We start from the raw sequence: 21,361 nt of genomic DNA, 5'->3' as shown, positions 1-21,361 counted from the left end.
TTTTTTTTTCTAGCAATGTATCATTGAAATGTTGTGGAAAAATATAGATTAACGTAACTCTTCATTGAATTGAATTGGAATTTTATTTGATTAAATATTGTGGAGGTTTGGTTTTTTTGTGACAAATGGAGACTTTAATCAAATGTTATATTTATTTTTCTAGCAATGTATTAATCAATCCTGGTTAATGGGAGTAATATGGAAGTGAAACTTCACCATGGGTTAAGAGAAGGAAACCCATTAGCTCATTTTCTTTTCTAAATGGTGGTAATAGTTCTAAGTTGATTACTTTGGAAATATCGTACTATCTGGGAAATTTTTAAGGCCTTGTAGTGGGGGAAATCATCTAGAAATAAGATATCTTCAATGTGCAAATGACAAATAAGTAGTTGAAAAGTAAGTTAGCAAAACATATAAAATATCAAATTAATTTAGCTTAGTTATGAACTTGTCTCTGGCTTGAATATAATTTTTCACAAAGAGCAACTCAGTTAGAGTTGGTATGAAGATTTATATTTCAAAATTAATTTGTTAAAAAAAATCCTTATCGGTGCACACCCAAGGAAATTACAAACTTAGCAACCGAGCATTGATACTATGAGATGTAGACTCTTTTCAGAAGGTATTTCTCTTTTGGTGGAAGAATCCAAGTGTTATGGTGGATTGAGAACTAAAAACCTTAAATTGTCTAACTTAAGCATGTTAAGGAAATGGAAATGAAGGCTTTTGAGATATCCAAGGCTTTATGGTACAAACTAAGTACATATGGATAAGGCGACCAACGTTCTAACCATGCTAATATAAACATATTGTCACGCCCCAAAAATTAATTCCTTCGTGACCGGTGCATTAGAGCAACACCTCTTTGTCTGAAGAGCCTGAACTATATGATTAACTCCAATTAGAAAAGGAAACATAATATAAATTTATAATTTCATATTTCAAAGAAATTTCTATAAAAAATTCGACAAAACCTCACCTAAAATATGGACATCTAAGAAAATACATAAACCTATATAATCATCACAATGCAGTACCAACAACAAAGCACCTCATAAAGGCCATACAGAACAACAATTGTCTACTACCGGTCTCCTAAGCAATATAATAGAGCCACTGCTAAAAATCATAGGTACAAAATAGCCTCCAATGACATATGAGTCCTCTAACACAAAAAAGTCTCACCAAAAAGAAATATAGACCATTATATACAAGCCTGTGGATCTAAAATAGATTTAAGATAGATAATGTGAGTCACTACTCAAATGAGTAAATAATTAAGAACCTAATATAAGCAGGACTTGACAACATTGCATATAAGGTAATTTTTAAGTGTAAAATATCAAATTCACAACATAAGTTATATCAAATCAAAATATAGTGATTCAAAGAGGGGTATAACTCAAACAAAAGTATAATAGGCTCCCCGCCTAAAAATTTCCTCACACCTAAAATATCAATTTCAGGCTTTCCGCCTATAAGTAAACATAATAGGCTCCCCACCTAAAAAATAAGTCATGATGCAGCAAGGCTAACTACATACCGTTGTTAGTTGCAGTGTTCGGAGAAAGTATTTTCCCAAAACCATTCAAAATCTCAATTAAAATTAACGCTTTAACGATGAAACAATAATATCCAAATCATATGATCTTCAAATCCATAAACTAAGAACCACAATATTCTAATTCATTATATCATAACATAATATGCATTTATATATGTGATAAAACAAATTATTATGTCCCTTAAAAATATGAATATTTTAATTAAATAGTTTTATCGCTTTCATTTTATGACTATGCTATAAAGAGATAAAATAGTAGACGAGTCTTATAGATAACAAACTTAGACATATAGTTTAGGACTTGTTACAGTCCTCATTATTTACTCAGAGACTTTCTAAGATGATGGAGTTAAGGCCAAAGACCGAGACTGATGAGGTGGGTGCGCACAATCTAACCTAACATAAAATTAAAAATATAACTATAAATAATTCTTAACTCCTAATAACTAAAAAAGTTGTTAATGTTCCTATTTAAATTTCTTCTAATATTTTTAACTACTCTATAACACCCTCTAATATTTTTAACATTTATAATTTATCTCATTTACTACCCATACCAAATATAGTTAAATAGGTAAAATATACATATAAATTTCTCGATCACCTAAATTTTTAGTGCTTAAAGAGTATATTATACTAGTCTAATGTTTCATAATATTGCCACACATAAAGTCCTGAGTAGAAAATTTAATTTGTTAATATGACAGACTATTAAACATCCTACTCAATAACATTTCGACAACTAAAGAAAACCATTCTTACCTTCAATCTTTCCCTCTTGTTTCTTCTAACCTTTTATAACTTTAAGAGTTTATCAAATTTAGAGCTTAGTGTAGGATATAATCATATAAACTAAGTTACAAAAAACTCTCTCTTTTTTATACTAGTACCTTGATCCAACACCATCTATTTGCAATTTACAGGGTAGTGATCCAAGTATAATCTCCAAATGTATAAATTAGTTGAAGTACCGCCATACTTTAATAAATTATTTTCACATTAACCAAATAAAAAAAAAGGTCGTAGCAACTAGCAATATCATTGTATGGTTCAGGCCATTTTTACCTACCACATACTTTGTATCTTTTGAGGTGTCCATATAATATGTGTAAATATGCAATAGAGTGATTAGATAGGAAGAGGATACATAAACAAAAATTCATTTTTTTCATGTTAATAAGCCTAATAACGTACCTTTCCCATTTAAAAATAATTATCACTTTAAACTTTTAAACTCATTTTCAATTATTTATTACCATAAAAAAATAAAAAATTTCTTCAAACTTTATCATCATCTTTTTTTGGTATTTTCATTAATTGACGTATAAGTACTAATATGATGAAATAGACCTTTTTTAAAAATTAAAATACTGACTATTTATTTGGTCCCTATACTTAACACAACATGAAGTTTTAGTTCTTAGGCAACAAGTTTGTAAGTTTTAAAAGTTGCTTTTGTGCATTTGAAAGTGACTGGTGACAAGTAATGGAGGAAGCCTCCCAACAAGGGTTGGATATTGTACTGATTTTTTTTTTGTTTTAATTTTTCCAAATCATTATTAATGATGTTTCATATGGGTTGTAAGCATCAACAATTATACCAATCACGTAGGTGTACAGATGTCTTCTTTGTTAGGGACTGCGATTAGCACCTTCTTGAATGTTTTCCTTACACCTTTGTCCACGGAAAACCCCAATTCCTTCAATAACCAAGTTCACCCCTAGGTCATGGAATTAATAGCAAGCACATGCACTTTACAATCGTGCCAACTAGCACCACAAGAAGTTACTTCCAACCCCTCCCAAACCAATTAATTTATAGCAACTTTTAGAACAAGACTGACAGTCTAGCCATTGCTAAGATCCTTAGATTATTAGAGTAAAGGAAGAATATAATGACATGGATAATTTTGTATTAATAAAGGAAATATAAGGATTAAAACTTGCAATTTTTTCAAATAGAAACCAATTTGTAAAGTAATGTAATATTACTTATTGAGGCTAATTCGTAAAGTGATATCAATTATAGGAATCAAATCATTAATTTTTAGTTATGCCGTTTTCATGTATTTATATCATGTTAGCATTATCAACCACATCATTATGAGCTTATCAACAAAGACCAAAACTTAACTTTTAGCAAGTGTAGGGACAAAATTTATATTTCTTTTATAAAGAATAAAATTTGAAGTTATGTAAATTTTAAAAGACCAGGCCAAATAAATAATATAACTAAATTAATAATAGAAAATCACTTTCTACATAAGTTGTGGTGAGAACCAATGTAGAAAATAAACTTTCTAGATCATTTATGATTAAAATTGATGTATAAAGTGAACTTTCTAAGTTAGTTCTAGCCTCAATTGAAATAAAAAAAAAATAGACTTTTTTACATTGATTATTGTTACAACCTGTCTAGAAATTGACTAACACGATCGATGGCCACATCTTCCCCCTTCTTTATCATGGTCCATTAGATCCTTGTGCAAATGGGATTCACTTTCTCGTCTCTCTCCCGTTGTTGACCTAATCTTGGACCTCATGACGATTGCAAAATAGTATAGTTGTGGAAGACAACAACGGAGGTGTGGCCATTGGTGGTGGCAACAGTTGACACGAGGTAGGAGATGAGTGTCTCTACGAAAAGCTTGAGGAGTCCACCATGAACAAGAGGCGGACGCTGGTGGTGATAGTGAAGAGGAAAAAGGGAGGGAGGGATGTGCTCTATGGTTTGAGAGTGGGGTGGGTGCCTCATGAGTGAGTAAAATAGGGTATTTTTGTCCGTTTAACTTTTCTATGGATGCAGGAAGCAATTGCTTGCCCAATACAATTTGAACTTTTTAGGCCTAATCTATTGAGGATTTTCTTATCAAGATCGAACCAGTTGATTAGTCATTTGAGGTCCAAATAAAAAATAACGAGTGTTTTTGCCCAATCTAATTGTGGGATTTGTTAGGTGCACCCAACACGATTTCTTATGCACCCACCTTTTAAGTGAAGTGGCGAAATTGTCATCCACTTAAAATTTAAAAAAGTTCTCCTCTTTCTCCCTATTCGTACATGTTGCACATTCCTCTTCTTCATTCTTCGATTCTTCTTCTCCCCGTGCCGCCGCCATTCATGCCGCCAATCACCGCCACCGTCGTTGTCTTCGTCTTCGCCTTTGTCGTAAGTCTCTGTTATCCACTCTATGAGATTATTGTGCAGCCATTACCAGGATTGGGGGAGATTAAGGATCCGTATAAGGCATACGGATTGTCAATCTGTATGGCTCATATGGATTAGTAATCCGTATAATTGTTTTTATTTTTAATTTATTAATTAATAAAATAATAATAGAATAAATTATTATTATTTAAAAATAATCTAATAATTTTGTTGTTATAATATTTATTTAATAAATAAATATTTTTAATATGTATTTATTTATTTATTAATTTTTTTAAGTTGGTTTTTAATAATTAATTAATTCAATAAATAATTAATTTATGATTTTTGTTTAAGCAATTTAATTACATTTGATATTTGAAATATTTATTCATAAAATATTTAAATATCATTGACTCCAAATTTTTATAAGTATATATTGTACAAGTTAGTTTAACAAGAAAATCTAAGTTGTAAATGACAAATTTTTTTATTGATATAGTGAAATAAATATTTTTACACTAATAGTAATAAATATTAATATAAATATTATTTGAAAGTATAAAATTCATATTTTATTTCATCTGTTTATAAAAAAAATACTCAATTATTGGAAATTAAAAAATTTGTAGTTAGATTTTTAGCATATATTTAAGTTTACTAGAATTAGCGGTGTGCAGTCTATAAACATTTAAAAAATTGTATATTGATTTATGAATATATAAAAGTATTAAAAAAGCTAAATAAAAAATTAGTAAATATATATTTATGAATAATTAAATAGTAATTTATTCAATATTTTAAATTAAACTTATTTATTAGTCAATTTGTTAGTTAGTTTATGAAAGTGAACTACTATTTGAATAATGACATTAATTGTTATGACTATTTAAATATGCAGATTATGTATAGAACCAGAGGATTGGGTTGGACTTTAGGCAAGGTTATAGGAAGAACCTTAGGGAGAGAAGTTAGTGGTGATGCAGATGAATCCCCTCGGCGGCGAAGACCCACAACATCTGCACATAGGCAACGGGAAGTTGCATCTTTTGTTGAGGATGTTGAGCATGTGGATCATGTAGTTGACGAGGTCCATAAACAGCTTGAAAAGGCAACTGCTGAAGATGTAGATGCTGATGCCCAGAATTTTCCAGACAGGCTCCACGATACATCAATTTTGATGGACTATATTCATCATGTGGCAGTCACAGTTTGGAATAGAGAGGTATTTATATTTTTAAATAAATAATATTTTCATAACTATTTCTTATTCAAGTTGAAATGATTTAAATTTTTATTTTCAGGAACGTCCTGAGTTGAAGTTGTCATCCCATGGAAGGAAGGAAGAGAAATTTGGTAGACCTGTTTCAGATATTGAAGGCTTAGTGGCTGCCACGGGATTAAGTCCTCTAATTGCATGTTTCTTGGACACTAGTAACAGGGGACTTATATCTGCTTTTGCAAAGAGGTCACTATCACCATGGATGATGTAGCATTGTTGCTACATCTGTCCATTACATGTGTCTTCCATAGCTTTAAGGCTCTTCATGTGGACGAAGTCGTGGACCTGTTAGTTGACTTGCTTGAATTTAGTTTAGAAGAAGCAAGAGATGAGACATTGCAATGCCATGAGGCACATGTTCGGCTATCCTGGTTGCGAGACATTTATCGTAGCAAATGTGACGCAGCACTATGGACTGTAGCAGCTCAAGCATATCTTTTGCATCTGATAGGTTGCACACTCTTTGCTAACAAGAGTGCCACACATGTGCATATGGTATTCTTGGATGCATTTGGTGACCTCAGTCAAACTGGAAGCTATGCATAGGAAGTTGTTGCATTGGTCCATATGTATGAGAATTTGAATGATGTGCCAAAGAGAAGCGTTAGACAACTTGTAAGATATATCACACTTTTACAGATATTTATAATTTATTTTAAATTTAATTTTTAGTTTTATACTTTATATTGAGTATTGTTTTGAATTTTTTGTTTTTTAAATATGTGCAGTATTGGATCTACGAGCATTTTCCTACTGTTTCTTTTTCTATTGCTGTTGAAGATTATCATGAGAGGAAACTATGTGCTTACCATTGGAAGTCTGGGAAGATATTATCAGTGTCAATGTATCGTAAGTAGTTAGATAGATTGACGTCTGATGTTGTGTGTTGGATTCCTTCATGAGTCCGACACAACCTTGGGATCCTCCTAAACATCCACATGTGGTGTACAATGAAACATTTATTGAACTAGATCCTCCTAAGCAGCTGATCGCTATGGCAGAACCACCTGCAACTGCATCCTCTAATGTAGGCATTCCTCGACATGCAGTGGTATAATATATTTTCAATTGCCATTGTTACTCATTTTATGTGTCACACATTAAGTGTTTACTTTTTTCCTTGTTGTCAACGTCATAGGAGGCTTATGAAGCGATAGCTGAAAGGTTAGAATGCTTGTTCAACTTGAGGGTAGTCCCTTAAGGAATAAAAGCATACACTGTGACCAATGAGTGCCTAAGGATCGCTAGAGGTGTGACTGTGCAAGGGAACATATATGTTCGATCAAGACGAAGACGGTGTTTGCCAGACGCATGAAAATTGTTAGGATTTTTTAGGTTTTATATGAATTATGTATGCAATATGACTAAACAATATTTATTATTTAGTGTTAGTAGATAAGATTTTTATTTATTTTCGTTTATGTAGTATGTGAATATTAAATTAATGGCCTAATTACATTATTATGTTAAACCTTAAATAACCCTAATTAGTCAAGTAACCCTAAACCCTTATTAGTCAAGTAACCATAACCTCAAATTAGTCAAACAACCCTAAACCATAATTAGTCAACCAACCCTAAACCCTAATTAGTCATGTAACCCTAAATAAAAACACTAAAACATAAATAATTATATATTGTTTGATGTTTTTTTTTTTTTTCTAATTTGATTTTTTACACAGTCAATACTTAAGTAAAATAAATAATTATATGAACATCCAATGAAGCACGCATTAATTATCAAATTACATTACAACCCTATAAGTATGTCACCCCTATGTACGTTTCAAATATTGGCTTAATAGTAACTAAATGTTCAATTTTCCCCTAAATCAACAAAGTCTATTTTCAACCTCGTCAAAATTTATACTGTTGCATTCTACTGATATATGGTGTAGGCTACTACTTTGCTTGATAATGACAATGTGTAAACCATAACAAAGTTACTGGCAGTAAGGGACAATGGTCTCTTAAAAATACATGTTACATAGGGACATACACATTCAAATTATCAAAACACATTTTATTACATAAACCTTACACAAACAGGATGACCATGCTTTTACCTAAACAAAATGATTGTCATACACATGATCGATACATATAACGCGATGTACAGAACAATCTATTGGTGATTGACTTCTAAGAGGAAAAAATGATATGCTTTGTTGGAGAGAAAGAGAAACAAGGATGACATTATACCTTGATGCAATCACATATCCCATGTCGGTTATATTCATCCACTTATTCATGGTAACCTGCATGTAACAATAATAATTACATTTATTTAAAGCAAAATTAATCCATCAAAACATAACAAAAAACTTATATACCATGGATAATTCATCAACAAGTAGGGATCGCTTTAATTCCTCTAATTTGTCTATGCCACCAAGCAGGTTGATATACTCATCAGACCATTTTGCAAGTTCTTTAAGCAAATGGTTGCGAACCAAAGACCATGAATCTTCACCCATACCTAATAAGACAGCAATTGCAAGATATCCACAACTACCACCAACTTTGACATCGACAATGTTTTCAATGGAATCATGAATGCATGGATGAAATTGATTCAACATCGGCATGGTCCTTCTTGGTTTTGCTTGCTCAGATGATGATGCATTACATTTGACTGAAGAATTACGATTTTGCACAAAATGTAATGCATCAACATACTCTCAATAAGACGGATCACACTTTGTTGATCTTTGATGTTTAATCATTGCTTTCTTTTGAGAACCTTTTGTTTAAACATTTTCTGGAGGAGCATACAGAGTTTTGATCAGGGTAGGAAATTTCTCAAAGTTTACTCTTTAGAGTAACTTTGCCACAAACATCAAGTTCTTCAAACCACTAAGATATGGTTTTCATCTCTTCGATTATGTTGACTTCGGGCTCAGATAACCCTTGGTCTGAAAAACTTAGCCTCCACCAAAACATATGGATTACACCGAGAGGTATGCTACCGACAACATATCTAGCTAACTCGCATGCACAAGGAAGACCATGAATAGTTCTCATTATACATCCACAACGAGAACTGTCAATACCCACATAACTTACACGCTCAAACTCAACAACAATCTAGTTTAAAGCATACCTTGATACCATGCTAAGTAGTTTCTTGTATAAGGTAACTTCAAAAACATGTTCAACCACATGTGTACTTGTCTCAAAAGATGTCTTAGTTTCGGTGTGTTGCAGTGTGATCATGTTGTTCATGGCTTCCCAAATACTACATAGGTCTCCAAGGCTATTCTGTATTAGTCTCTTTAAGATCCAATGAGCAGACTCAACCCTGCATATGAAATACACAAACAAGTAAATAAAGACAATTATTTTTATCCATTAAATCCTAAAACCTAACAACAACATAATTTATAATTTTTATACCTATCAGTTGTTGTATTTCCTAAATGCATCACCTTATTCGTTCAGGCTTTAACAAATTTTTCTTTATAGGGAACCAACCATGTTTCTTGACATAGTCAACAAACATTGACCATGGTAAGCAAACAATTTCAAACTTCATAAGACACTTATCAAACTCTTGCTCAGAAGGACAATCCACTAAATTCCTCCAGGTTTCCATGACATAATCTCATGCATTTTTTTGACCAACCAGGGTTTTACATTTTGCCTTCACACTCTTATCAATGTGAAACCGACGCAACAAATTGGTAGACTTAGGGAATACAATTTTCATTACATTCATCAATGTTAGATCTCTATCAGTAACAATAACTCCAGGGAGTGCAACACGTCTGAGAAAAATACCTCGAAACCGTTCTAGAGCCCAAACAACATTATTTAGACGTTCTCCCTCCAAATAGGAAAAAGTAGCAGAAAAAGTCGTCCCTATTGGTGTCACACCAACAATGCCAAGTAATGGCAACCTGTAGCTATTTGTTTTATAGGTACTATCTATGATAAATACCAAATTACAGGCATTGGATAATTTGATTGCATCGAGATGACTCCAAAATATAGCATGTATAATATCTTCATCCTTCAATCTATGCTAATGAATATATTGGTCATGTTCAAGAAGCTTCATTAGTTGTTGTATTTTAGTATTACTGCCTCTTATGGAAGAACGGTATACATTTCTTGCATTGTATATTTGCTTAATTGTTGTATAATTGTTGACATTATGCTTCTTCAAAGTTAGAAGAATATTTCTTAGTTTCACCATTGACTTTGTCATATCAACAATAATAATTTTCTTATCGTTAGTCAGTCGACCAGCATATGAATGTCTAACTAATGATTTGGCCAATTCATGATTGTGACTCCCATATATTAACTTCACCATCCATCCTTCCCCTCTCACCACTGATTTTGCATGCAGCTTAAAGAGAAACCCACATTTTCTACTGCCAGTAATTGTTCATACTAAATCTTTCTTCTTGACCTTATACTGACCACTCATTTCACAACCAATTAAAACAAATGAGGTTCTTCCTCTAATTTCAGTATCTATGTCTGACCTCATAATCACCGCCACAAAACCAATATCATATGCAACAGATCGAGCCCAATGCAAAACATCATCACGAGTAGCAAACGCCTACAATGCAATTCGTACATGTTTAGTCTTCAACAAACATTCATTTACTTACTTTAACAAAAAAAATCATATTAATATTTGAGAAGTATTGAAGGCATCAAAACAATCAACATGTTCTTCATTCACACCAGGTTCGTCTTCATTTTCTTCATTCATATCAACTTCTTTAGATATTATATTGTTATGCATCCATTAATCTTCCTCCATCTTAACAAAACCTTGAAAAATTTTAATGACAAACAAACGACCCCTAACCACATCATACATATACTATCACACAATTTTTTTATTTGTTTATTGCATTTAACAATATAATACATTAAAATAATAAGGACTGAAAAAACCAAATTTAAAATAAAATGACTAAAATAAATTAAAAGTCTAAATTATTTTAAAATAAATATCACTTTCAAACTATAAAAACTAAAAGTTTTGAATGAATTATGAAACTATACCTATTTAAAAGTATTTTAATTAATAATACTAATTATATTTAATAAACAATAAAATAAATTTTTAATTTTTTTTTAAAAATTAACTTATGGAATGGAAATTCATAAGAAACTTACGGATTGGCAATCCGTAAGTTTCTTACAGATTCATGATTCGTAAGTTTCTTACAGATTGATAATCTGTAAGCTTCTTATGGATTCGTTATCCGTAAGTTATATAAAACTTACGAATTATTAATCCATAAATTTAAATAACTTACGGATTACCAATTCATAAGTTTTACACGGAAAAAAACTAGATCGAAGTTGCAGACCTTACCTCCGCCGTTAATGACCACACCAACCACCACTTACCGATGAACCACCATAACCAATGCACCTCGACCAAAGAGGACACAACAACAAACGAGCACCTCTCACGAGAATGAAGGTGAAGGCAAAGAAAAAAAATGTTGCATGAAGAAGGAAAGCAAAGAAGAAGAAGTTATAAGGGAGGGGTAGTTTCAGAATTTTTAAATGTTACTAGGTGCACAAGAAATTTTACTGGTGCACAAAGCAGCAGCCTCTAATCGTACTTGAAGCCTGAAGTGGGTTAGTTCAAGTCAATCTTAATAGCCCATTTTAAATACCACGAAACACAAATACATTTAAAAAAAAGTCTAAATATACATGTAATGCAATATGCAAAAAGTATAAATGAATGCATGTGGGCCATATGTTGGATAACTCTAGGATTAGTTTGAAATCAATATCATGAGGTCTTTAAATAAAATATTATTGTTTTATTTATTTACAAGATAGAGTTAAATCTACCTCAAAGGGCTCAAGTGTTAAAAGATAGGTTGTAAACATTCCTACTTGTAACGTTGTTAGAAGATTGTTTATTTAACAGTTTTTTTTTTATTTTCTTCTAAAAAAAAGATTTTTTATTAACAGTTATTTCACAACACTTTTTATTCACTATATATGGAAGGTGCAAATGTTAACAAAGTGATCTTCTGTGTTCTTAGAAAGTAACAATATTATGACTCAAATAAACGGTAGAGTCTAGAGACTATTAACATTTTTTCACATAAAGATCAATATGTAAACATTTTTCCATACGAATACCTAATTAAAAAGTTATATTTATGATAGAAATCTTTTTTTTTATTCTAACCTTAACAATATATATGTATATATATATATATATATATATATATATATATATATATATAATAACTTCAATCAAAATTTTAGAGAATATTTAGCAAGATTTAAAAAAAAAGTAAAAGAAGAGACAGATGCAGATGTATTTGATCAAGAAAACATAATAACCTATAATTAGAAGGAATATAATCTCATTAGGAATTTGGAAAGAAGTGTCCAGAATCTCAACAATCAATTTGATATTAAAAAATATATTATATAAATTGAACCTTAGGAACAAATTTGTCTCCTGTTCATGTTCCATCATATTCACAAGATTCTCAACAAATTGCACATAGAGATACAAACAAGACAAGCAACTTCGACGTAGATTTTGAAAAACCAAACCCAAGCAAGTTAGGTCAAAATATCAATAAAAATTTATTGTGGATTGGTGGGTGGTGGTTGGCTTTTTCGCCGAACGCATCTCGACGTGTGGACTCTTAGTGGCATTTCCTTGTTTCATAAATATTCATGCCATGCCATAAATATTATGAAGATTGATGGAAAATTACTAGTTGGCTGGTCTTTGAAAGAATCTTTCTCGAGAAAGGTTTTTCTCATGCGGGACCGGACCAGATAGATGCTTGCATAAATATGGGTACATAGTTTATTTTATTTTATCTTCCATGCGATTGGCAATTCAACATATTAATGTATGTTCATTATATGCTTGTTTATACTATTCATTACTACCTAGCTATAAGAGAATATTGTTAAGATTTTTTTAAATCTAATTAGGTTGACTTTTCATTTGAGTTTTTGAGGCAGAAATTAGAATCATAAGATTTTCACGTGAACAAGAGTAAGATATAGATGATATTAAAAAGATATGATAGTAAAATAATTTAAGAGGTAAAAATTGAAGATGTTATACCACATCTTTCTAAGTTAAGTATTTGAAATCAAAATTATAATAAAAAAAAATTAATAAAGATGTCACACAATGCCCACGTTAGGAAATTAAAATAAAGAAAAACATTAGATTTTATGATACTACTATACTAGGTAACAAACTATATTTTCTGGCAGAGGAAAAAGTATATAAGTATACATAGTCATAAAAAAAAGAAAATATCAAATACAAAATAATTATATACAAAGCTATATTGATGTAACACCTGTCAAAAAAAGATGAAAAAAAATTAAGATGATTTGAACATGTAAAAAAAATGCCATTAGAGGCATCGAAGAAAAGAACGTATTTCATAATTTTTTAAGTTTTCAAATATGTGAAAAGAGACAGGAAAATCAAGAAAGACATTAAGGATATTTTTTATAAAATCATAGAAAATAATTAATTGTGAGGATTTAATTTTAATCAATATAATGATGTACTGGATTTCATCTACTTAGATGAAAACATATTTTTGTTGTTTTTAATGTATCAGATATATTTTAAATTATGGGCAGTTGGTTGGATAAGCTGAACCTGGTTTAGGAGCTGTAAAGATAGTGAGAGAGATTCTATCATTTTCACCTACGCATTTCACCAAACAGACAATGCACACCATAATTATGAATGAATATCACCGTGGGCTCCTTCATTATTTTGTTTGCAAGATTCTCCACTATAATTTTGTTTGTGAAAGTGACTCTTTTGTCATGCATGAACCTTGATCCCGATAATTGATAAACATTAATAGCTGAGGTTTTTTTTTCCCATGTGGGATACTAGGGTTAGGTAAAAGGACAAAATGAGGTTTTAAGTTCAAGCCTTTGACTAACTAAAATAGTGATTGCAATGATATACTCTATATGATCATAATAAACGATTAATTAGAAAAATATAATCTACATTGCAGAAAATAAAAACATTGATTATGTATTAAAATGTTACTTTTTGAACTATCGGATTATATTAATAAACTATTGATAAATACTAAAATAAACAATATCATATTAAAGAAAACTATTACAATTTAGTAATTTAAATAAATAAATTTTTAATTGGTGATATATAAATATATCCATAATCCAGTGATATCTTATTATATTTTGAGTTTATAATTTTTTCACTTAATCAAAGTAAATATTCAACAAATAATATCAAGCACTTTTCAATTTGAACTAAAACTTTTTTTTATGAGCAAACAAATGTTAGTTAATTAGTTTTATTAGAAATGTCAGTTGATCTAAGCGGTATTAGCTCGATTCCCTTTACTAATTGATGGAAAATAATATGCTTAAAAGAAAACATTTCACTGTTAGTCAGATTTTTCGACAGTGGATAGATTTTTTTTTCCTCTTATTTGTTGTTCCATGGACACGCCTAAACACTTAAGTTATGAAGAATTTGGAGACACTATCAACCAAAGTTATAGAGTTGTTATTAAATTAATTTAAATAGGATAAATAATCATTTTTATCTTTAAATATGTAATATATTTTTAAAAGATAAAAATACAAAATTTAATCTCTAAAAATGTAAAAAGTATAATAAATACATCCGGTTAAAGAAAATATTAATATCTTTTTATTAAATGAAAATATCACTAATTTTTTTAATCTATTCATTTGTGTCACTTAAACTATTTCATTAACGATAAATATTTAACTTTTAAGAACATATTTAACTTTTAAGAACATATTTATCAATGAAAAATAATTATTTATGAAGTAAATATAAACAACAAGCCATAATTAATGATGATGGATATAGTATCTTAGAGATAATGACACGAAATAATTTTACAAGATAAGATGACTTTCCTCGTGCCTTGTCATGTTGTTGTATATCGATCCAAAGCAATCGCCGTGACATGCAAGTTGAAGATCAACGGCACAATTGTGATAGCTAATCCAATAAATGAAGGAGGAACACAACAAATTGGTAAACAGTTCCTAAAGTCTGACACGTGTAACATCATTTATTGGGTAGGTTTGACATAAAACATTGAACAACATAAATATATTTCTTTCACGTTTACTCTAATTGTATAAATTATGAAAAGACATGAGTTGAGACTAAACAGCAAACAAAAGCATAAATGAGACTTGGCTATTTATACTAAGTTTTTATTGTGTATGCGTGTGTGTTTGTTCTTGATATATATATATATATATATATATATATATATATATATATATATATATATATATATATATATATATTTATATATAACTCATATCGTCTACTATTTATTATGATTTCATCTTAGAATAAGATAAAATATTGATTTTGACACTTTACCTTGTATAGATTTCATTTTGATACTTTTTTTACATTATCATTTAATTATATTATATATTTTATATAATTTTTAGTAATGTAAGTTGGTATGAGTTGAAATTATTTGAAATATTCAAATATATGACGTTAAGTTTGATTCCAAAATTTATTTGTGTGAAAACAAATTAGTTTTGAGAAGAACCCTCTCTTCAATATTTGACCATAAAATGTTGTAGAAAAATAGTCGCATAATGTAAACAGATTTTACAATATTATCGAATCAAAAATTAACATGTATGACCCTATAAGATGCTTATCGACTTTATAATAATTATTTTTTATAATAATTACTTAAATTTATATTTATTTTAACTTTTGATTAATTAATAGCATAAAATATTCTAGATTATCAAAATATATATATATATATATATATATATATATATATATATATATATAAATTAAACTCAAATTTATTGTTAATTATGAAAGATTGATTTTTATTATAATAAAGCTTTTATATTAATATTATTTGGTATGAATTATTTTTCATAAAAAGCTTTAAGAATATGAAAATCTTTAAGAATAATTTTTAACTGATAAAAAAATACGCTAAGTATATATGTGAAGATTAAAAGAAGTCATTTTCAGATAAAATTACTTTCATGTATTTTACAAAACTATTTTTTATATCTTTTCACAATTTTCTTTTAATAATACGAGGGTCGAGGGTCTTACTTTTTTTGTTTTACAGTTATATTTTATAATAAAATGATTTATAACTTTTACATATAGGTTAACTGCTTATTTATTTTCAGAAAAAATCACATTTTCTGTCATCAAAATCAATTCACATAAACAAGAATTTGCTTTATTTTAAGAGAGGATCCTTCCGCCGCATCAGAAATAAAATTTGCTTTTCAAACTGATTTGACACAACATTGCAATCATAGTCAGAACCCAATGAAATGGCAGAAACACTTCTTGTTCAGTGTTTCATCAGTTTGCGTGCACAGAACAAGGCAAGGTCTAATACAATAGGAAAAAAAAGTACGAGGAAAACAGGAATAATTACGAAAAGATATCTCTAAAATTCGTGAAGTGATTTATTCGTGAAAATAGACAAATCCACCAGCAATTAGAAAAGCCAATGTCCACCCAAACATGCAGAGAGACCATCTAAATATTGGACTAGTAATTAATTTCTTCTGGGGGGATCAGAGAGTTCCCATGACAAAACGAAATAAAAGAATTTTATGATAGAGAAAAAAAAATATCCAGCTTCTTAAAGCGAAGGAAAATGATATTTTAATTCGGAGTCTCATATCAAAACTCACGCAGTATATAAGGCAAAGCTAAACCTTAAAAAAAAACTACAACTGCCTCTTATCGTTGACCCTCTTTTTTATGTATCATGTAGTATTATTCTTATGTAGTGGTAAAACTCCTCCCATGTATACTTTTATCTGCAAAATTCATGGTGGAGAGTAGTATCCTATACATCAACTTTTCCTGGTTTGTTCATATGACTTTTCCAACTATAACTCTCGGATCTTGCATCTTCATCATCTTCTATGCTGTCACCTTCAGTAGGAGATGTCCCTCCCCGGGACCCTGCAGCCAAATGAAGAGGACTTTGAGGAGAACCTGACCCTGAACTGCTAACTTTTGAAGAGTCATTGTACTGATCTTGAGACATCCACAAACCTCCAAGAACCACAACTGGCTGATTAGAACTTGCAGCAGGAACTCTCCGCGTATGAAGTCGGTATTTCTGCAACCATACATGACCGTATCATCAATCTCAATCCAAACTTCATAACATAATTACAACTTGGTGTGATTTTTTTCCTTAAATGCCTCATGAATCATCACAAAAGACAAGCAGTTAAATGGACCAAAAAAAAACAAGTTCCAAGAACTCACTTGTAAATGGCTCTTCACTTCATCGTTAGTTAGGCCATCAACCTGCATAAGCTCTCTAATTTGCTTTGGTGTAGCTGCTGCAATTAACAGAACACAGAAGTTTAATTAGACAAATGAACCAAACAAAGGTGTAATTTTATTATCATGCCCTTCCAAATAAACTTACAGATTGACAGATAATACGACATCTATAACACTCCTGGCTATCTATCTGTCTGTCTTCTGATCTAACTTTAAGCAAGTCACAACTTTACACATGAACTAAACAGAACAAACACTACCTAATTTCAACCAACATCTATAATTTCAACCCAATAACAGCACCAAATTCCTGGAATTCTACTGACCTATTATTTCCTAATTGACCAGAGTTGAGTCTGTTATTATGAAACCCCATATCAGAAATTGTAAAATAACTTGACATTTCTAGTTTAAGATAGTGAAATACACATAGATCACAATTCAATTTCATACCAAGATGGAAAGAACAATTAAAAAAGCATTTGAATTTCTAACCTTGAGAACCTCCAAGCTTCTGCAAGGCATTAACGAATCGTCTGTGCAACTCAGGGGACCAGCACCTCCTCTGTTTCCTAGCAGTCTGCTGAAGCGAAGTCGCACGCAAACCCGGCTGAGCCGTGGGAGGAGAAGAAGAAACAGCCCTGTTAGAACTGCTCCTTGATCCCCTTGAACCACACCCTTCTTTCACAGAAGGCGTCAGAAGAGAAAGCCTATTCCTAACACTCTCTTCCTTCTCTTCTTTGGATGCAGCCCCCAGCCCCACTGTTGTCACCGGCACAGATGATGATGAAGAAGAGTACCTAGAGAAAGGCATAAATGCCCTTCTTCCCCCATTTCTATTACTACAAGTCTGAAAAGGATCCTCAGCCACAGACTGCCCTTCTTCACTTTTCTGCCATCACCAACAAACAAACAAAAACAAAACTGATTAACTAATTGCTTGAGCAACGATAATCAGAAATAATCTTAATGTATCAATGTATTTCTTTTTTCTTTCCATTGTTGTGTTCAAAATCTTAGCATTCTCATAAACAAATAACATTCCATTACAGTTACTAATGTTTTCGGTGATTGCTATGTTTTCCAATCAGAATTAGAGTTTCGCTTTTTCCTTAATTAGAATCTTTTGTTACACGGATTACTGAGGTGAAACTCTAATTTTGATTTGAAAACTAACACTAGAAGTACATAAATATCTAACTGAATCTAGGTTTTGTGTTTTTTAGTTAGTTATTCTTCTACCTTGGTTTGTAATTTATGAAGTAGTTGTTTGCGATCAGAGGCATTGTTGTTGTTATTAGTAGTAGTGGTGGTAGTGTTGTTATTCCAGAGCTGAACGGAACTCATCCAATTCCTCTTATCCCTGCATTCGTTATCGTCCTTGTCATCATCATTCTCCTCCTCCTCCTCCTCGCTCTGATCACCAAGCTCCTTCTTCAACGGAATGAACTCCTCCAGCACCGGCGGCGAATCGCGCGCCACCCTGCAGCATTTCTGCGATTCAACCTTCAGAACGGAAATTGCTGCAACAAAGAGAAAAACGACGACGTTTAGATGGCGTGTGAAGATGTTTGCGAATACAGATAAACAAATCTGTCCTAGGAGTGTTCTAATGTTTAGTTTTGTCTCAGAAAATAAAATAATCGCGGAGGCGAAACGCACCGTCGTTTAAGAGGAGCATGGAGAGGGGGAGTTCGCGTTTGAAGGCGTGGATCTTGCGGAGCTCGTCTTCGAGGCGGGAGAGGAAATCGCGGAGGGTGGCAGGGTGGTTGTTGTTGGCGGAGAGGTGGCGGAGGAAATCGGTGATGGTTTTGGGGACGAAGGAGGATCTTAAATCTAAGTTCAGTTCTTCTGCGGCAACCGAACCCATTGGATCAAAGGTGTTGGTGCCCTAAGATTCAGATTTTGGTTGCAGAGGAAGAAAGGAGAAGGGGGAGAGAGAGAGCGAAATGAATGAATGAATAAATAAATAATAAGAGAGGGAGAGAGAAAAGGAAAGTGGGTTGGATGTGAAGGAAATTTCAGAACGAAAAGATTCTGCGGAAGGGAATGTGAGAGAGAGAAGAAAGCAACGACGACGGAGGTTTTAAAGGTCACTTTCGGGTCCTCGCGTATTTAATCCAACATCTCCCTCCCACTCTCTAAACTCATTCCTATCATTTTTTATTTTCTTCTAGGTAAATAATAATAATAATAATAATAATAATAATAAGATATATCTATCGACATTTCTTCCGCTGTTTTATAAATCTTTATATTTCTTTTGTTTCTCAAACATTCACACAAGAATCCATTTGTTCTTTATAAATGTTATATATTTAAAATCTTTGTTTTTATATTATATTCTTTTGATACATCAAAATGGGCAATATTTTTATATTATATAAAACTGATAAAAATATTTTTTCTGTTATCATTTTTTGTCTCATTACATTTTTTTCCCTCTATTTATATAATATTGTACGAATCTCCTTCAATTTATAGTAAAACTAAATTTCAAACTAATTATATGTATCTGAATTTGTTTGGTTCAAGTTTTTCAAAATCAAATCGACTAAAATCGGGTTGTGATGGAGAGTAAATTATTATATTTTTCAAGTTTTTATTTCTACTTATTATCTATTTTATATAAATATTTAATTTTATATTAATGCAAGGTAAAAATATTTTTTATTTAAAATATTTAATTTTTTCATAGTTATCACTTTATCTATTATTGATTTGTTACCTTAAAATATAATAAAACATTTACATAATGAACCTGACCAAATTAAGATATTTTTTTGTTACATAGAAATGAAAAAAAAAAGTAAAAAAATATTATTTTTTAAAAAAATTGGAGATCATCATGGCTCCACCCAGTCATTCCGCCTTCACCCTTATCTTAAAAAATATTATTTTTTTTATTAATATACTATATCTTTCATATAATATTATTTTGTTGGTTAATATACTAACTTAAATTTTAAATATTTTTAATAATACATCATCGTTTGCTCATTGGACCACTTTTACCTTCTTACTATCATAAGCAGCTTGATAGGTCATCTAAAAAAGAAAAAAAAGTTTGATAGGCTTTTTGATCCACTAAGATGGAAATATTAAAAAACTTTGTAAGAAATCTAAAATATAAATTCAGCAAACATAAAAAAAAAAAATACCCTGACATCCATTATGTCATTACTTAGTTAATTAAATATTCAATTTATTTTTTTTTCCGTAAAAACAAGTAAAGAGGAATTTACAATAATTGAGTTAGATTTCTTCGATAAATATTTAATTTATTTAATACTACCTTGAGTCTTATATATAAAAAATTATTATTTAATTTATCAATACTAATAAAAGTAATTAGATTAGTTAATTTATCATAATTTTAATTTCAAAACTACCTATTACATTAATAATTTAAGTTATGATTATTTTTTAAAAGATAATTTTTTAATTAATGAGTATATTTTTTTTTGTTGATAGTTTAATAATTACATATAATTTTATGAAAAAATGAATAATCATTAATACACCTTACAATAATTAGCATAAAAAGAAAAATTAGTAATAAAGTAATATATTTTTTATAATTAGGAAAAAAATTTCTTATGTACAACCAAAGTTAGTAACTATTAGTCATTAACTAGGAGGTAATAACTACTATTGCAGTAAAAAAAGTAGTCACTACTAAACTTTTTATTTTTAATTACAATTTTTACCACAACTTTTTTGTATTTTAAATGAATTTGATGTTTAATTAATAAAAAATGATGTAGAGTGAGTATGTGAAATTTGGTTTGTGAGAAATTTTTATGATGAATTTAATTTCTAAATTATTTACAATTGAGAGGCGATTTATACAAGTATAACATTAAGTTTTTACACTATATTTATTTTAACTTTTAAGAATATGATTCGATTTTTTTTCAATATTCAATAAATCATTTTGTATTACAGGTGCAAACTTTTCATAATGAATTTAGTTTCTCTATTATTACAATTAAAAAAGTATTGATCTATTTAAATAAAATAAAAAAGAGAAAATA

The 21,361-nt window shown here is 30.3% G+C and overlaps 1 protein-coding gene across 2 annotated transcripts; it reads right to left on the bottom strand.

The window, feature by feature from the left end:
- Positions 1–16,550: 16,550 nt before the first annotated feature.
- LOC114419657 (transcription factor HHO2-like) lies at positions 16,551–19,393 on the bottom strand. 2 transcript variants are annotated; one of them, XM_028385399.1, is made up of 5 exons: positions 18,987–19,393; positions 18,567–18,847; positions 17,820–18,216; positions 17,304–17,380; positions 16,551–17,151 (listed from the first exon to the last, which is right to left on the bottom strand). In XM_028385399.1, exons 1-5 carry the CDS (start codon positions 19,192–19,194, stop codon positions 16,873–16,875), a joined length of 1,242 nt encoding a protein of 413 aa, XP_028241200.1. In that variant the 5' UTR covers positions 19,195–19,393; the 3' UTR covers positions 16,551–16,872. The 2 variants fall into 2 exon arrangements, with proteins under 2 accessions (XP_028241200.1, XP_028241202.1); XM_028385401.1 differs by having other exon boundaries at positions 17,304–17,377.
- Positions 19,394–21,361: the final 1,968 nt, after the last annotated feature.

The sequence above is a fragment of the Glycine soja genome, chromosome 7 (genome assembly GCF_004193775.1).
Source record: "Glycine soja cultivar W05 chromosome 7, ASM419377v2, whole genome shotgun sequence".
NCBI lineage: Eukaryota > Viridiplantae > Streptophyta > Magnoliopsida > Fabales > Fabaceae > Glycine > Glycine soja.
This window is presented reverse-complemented; position numbering and strand designations above follow the sequence as displayed.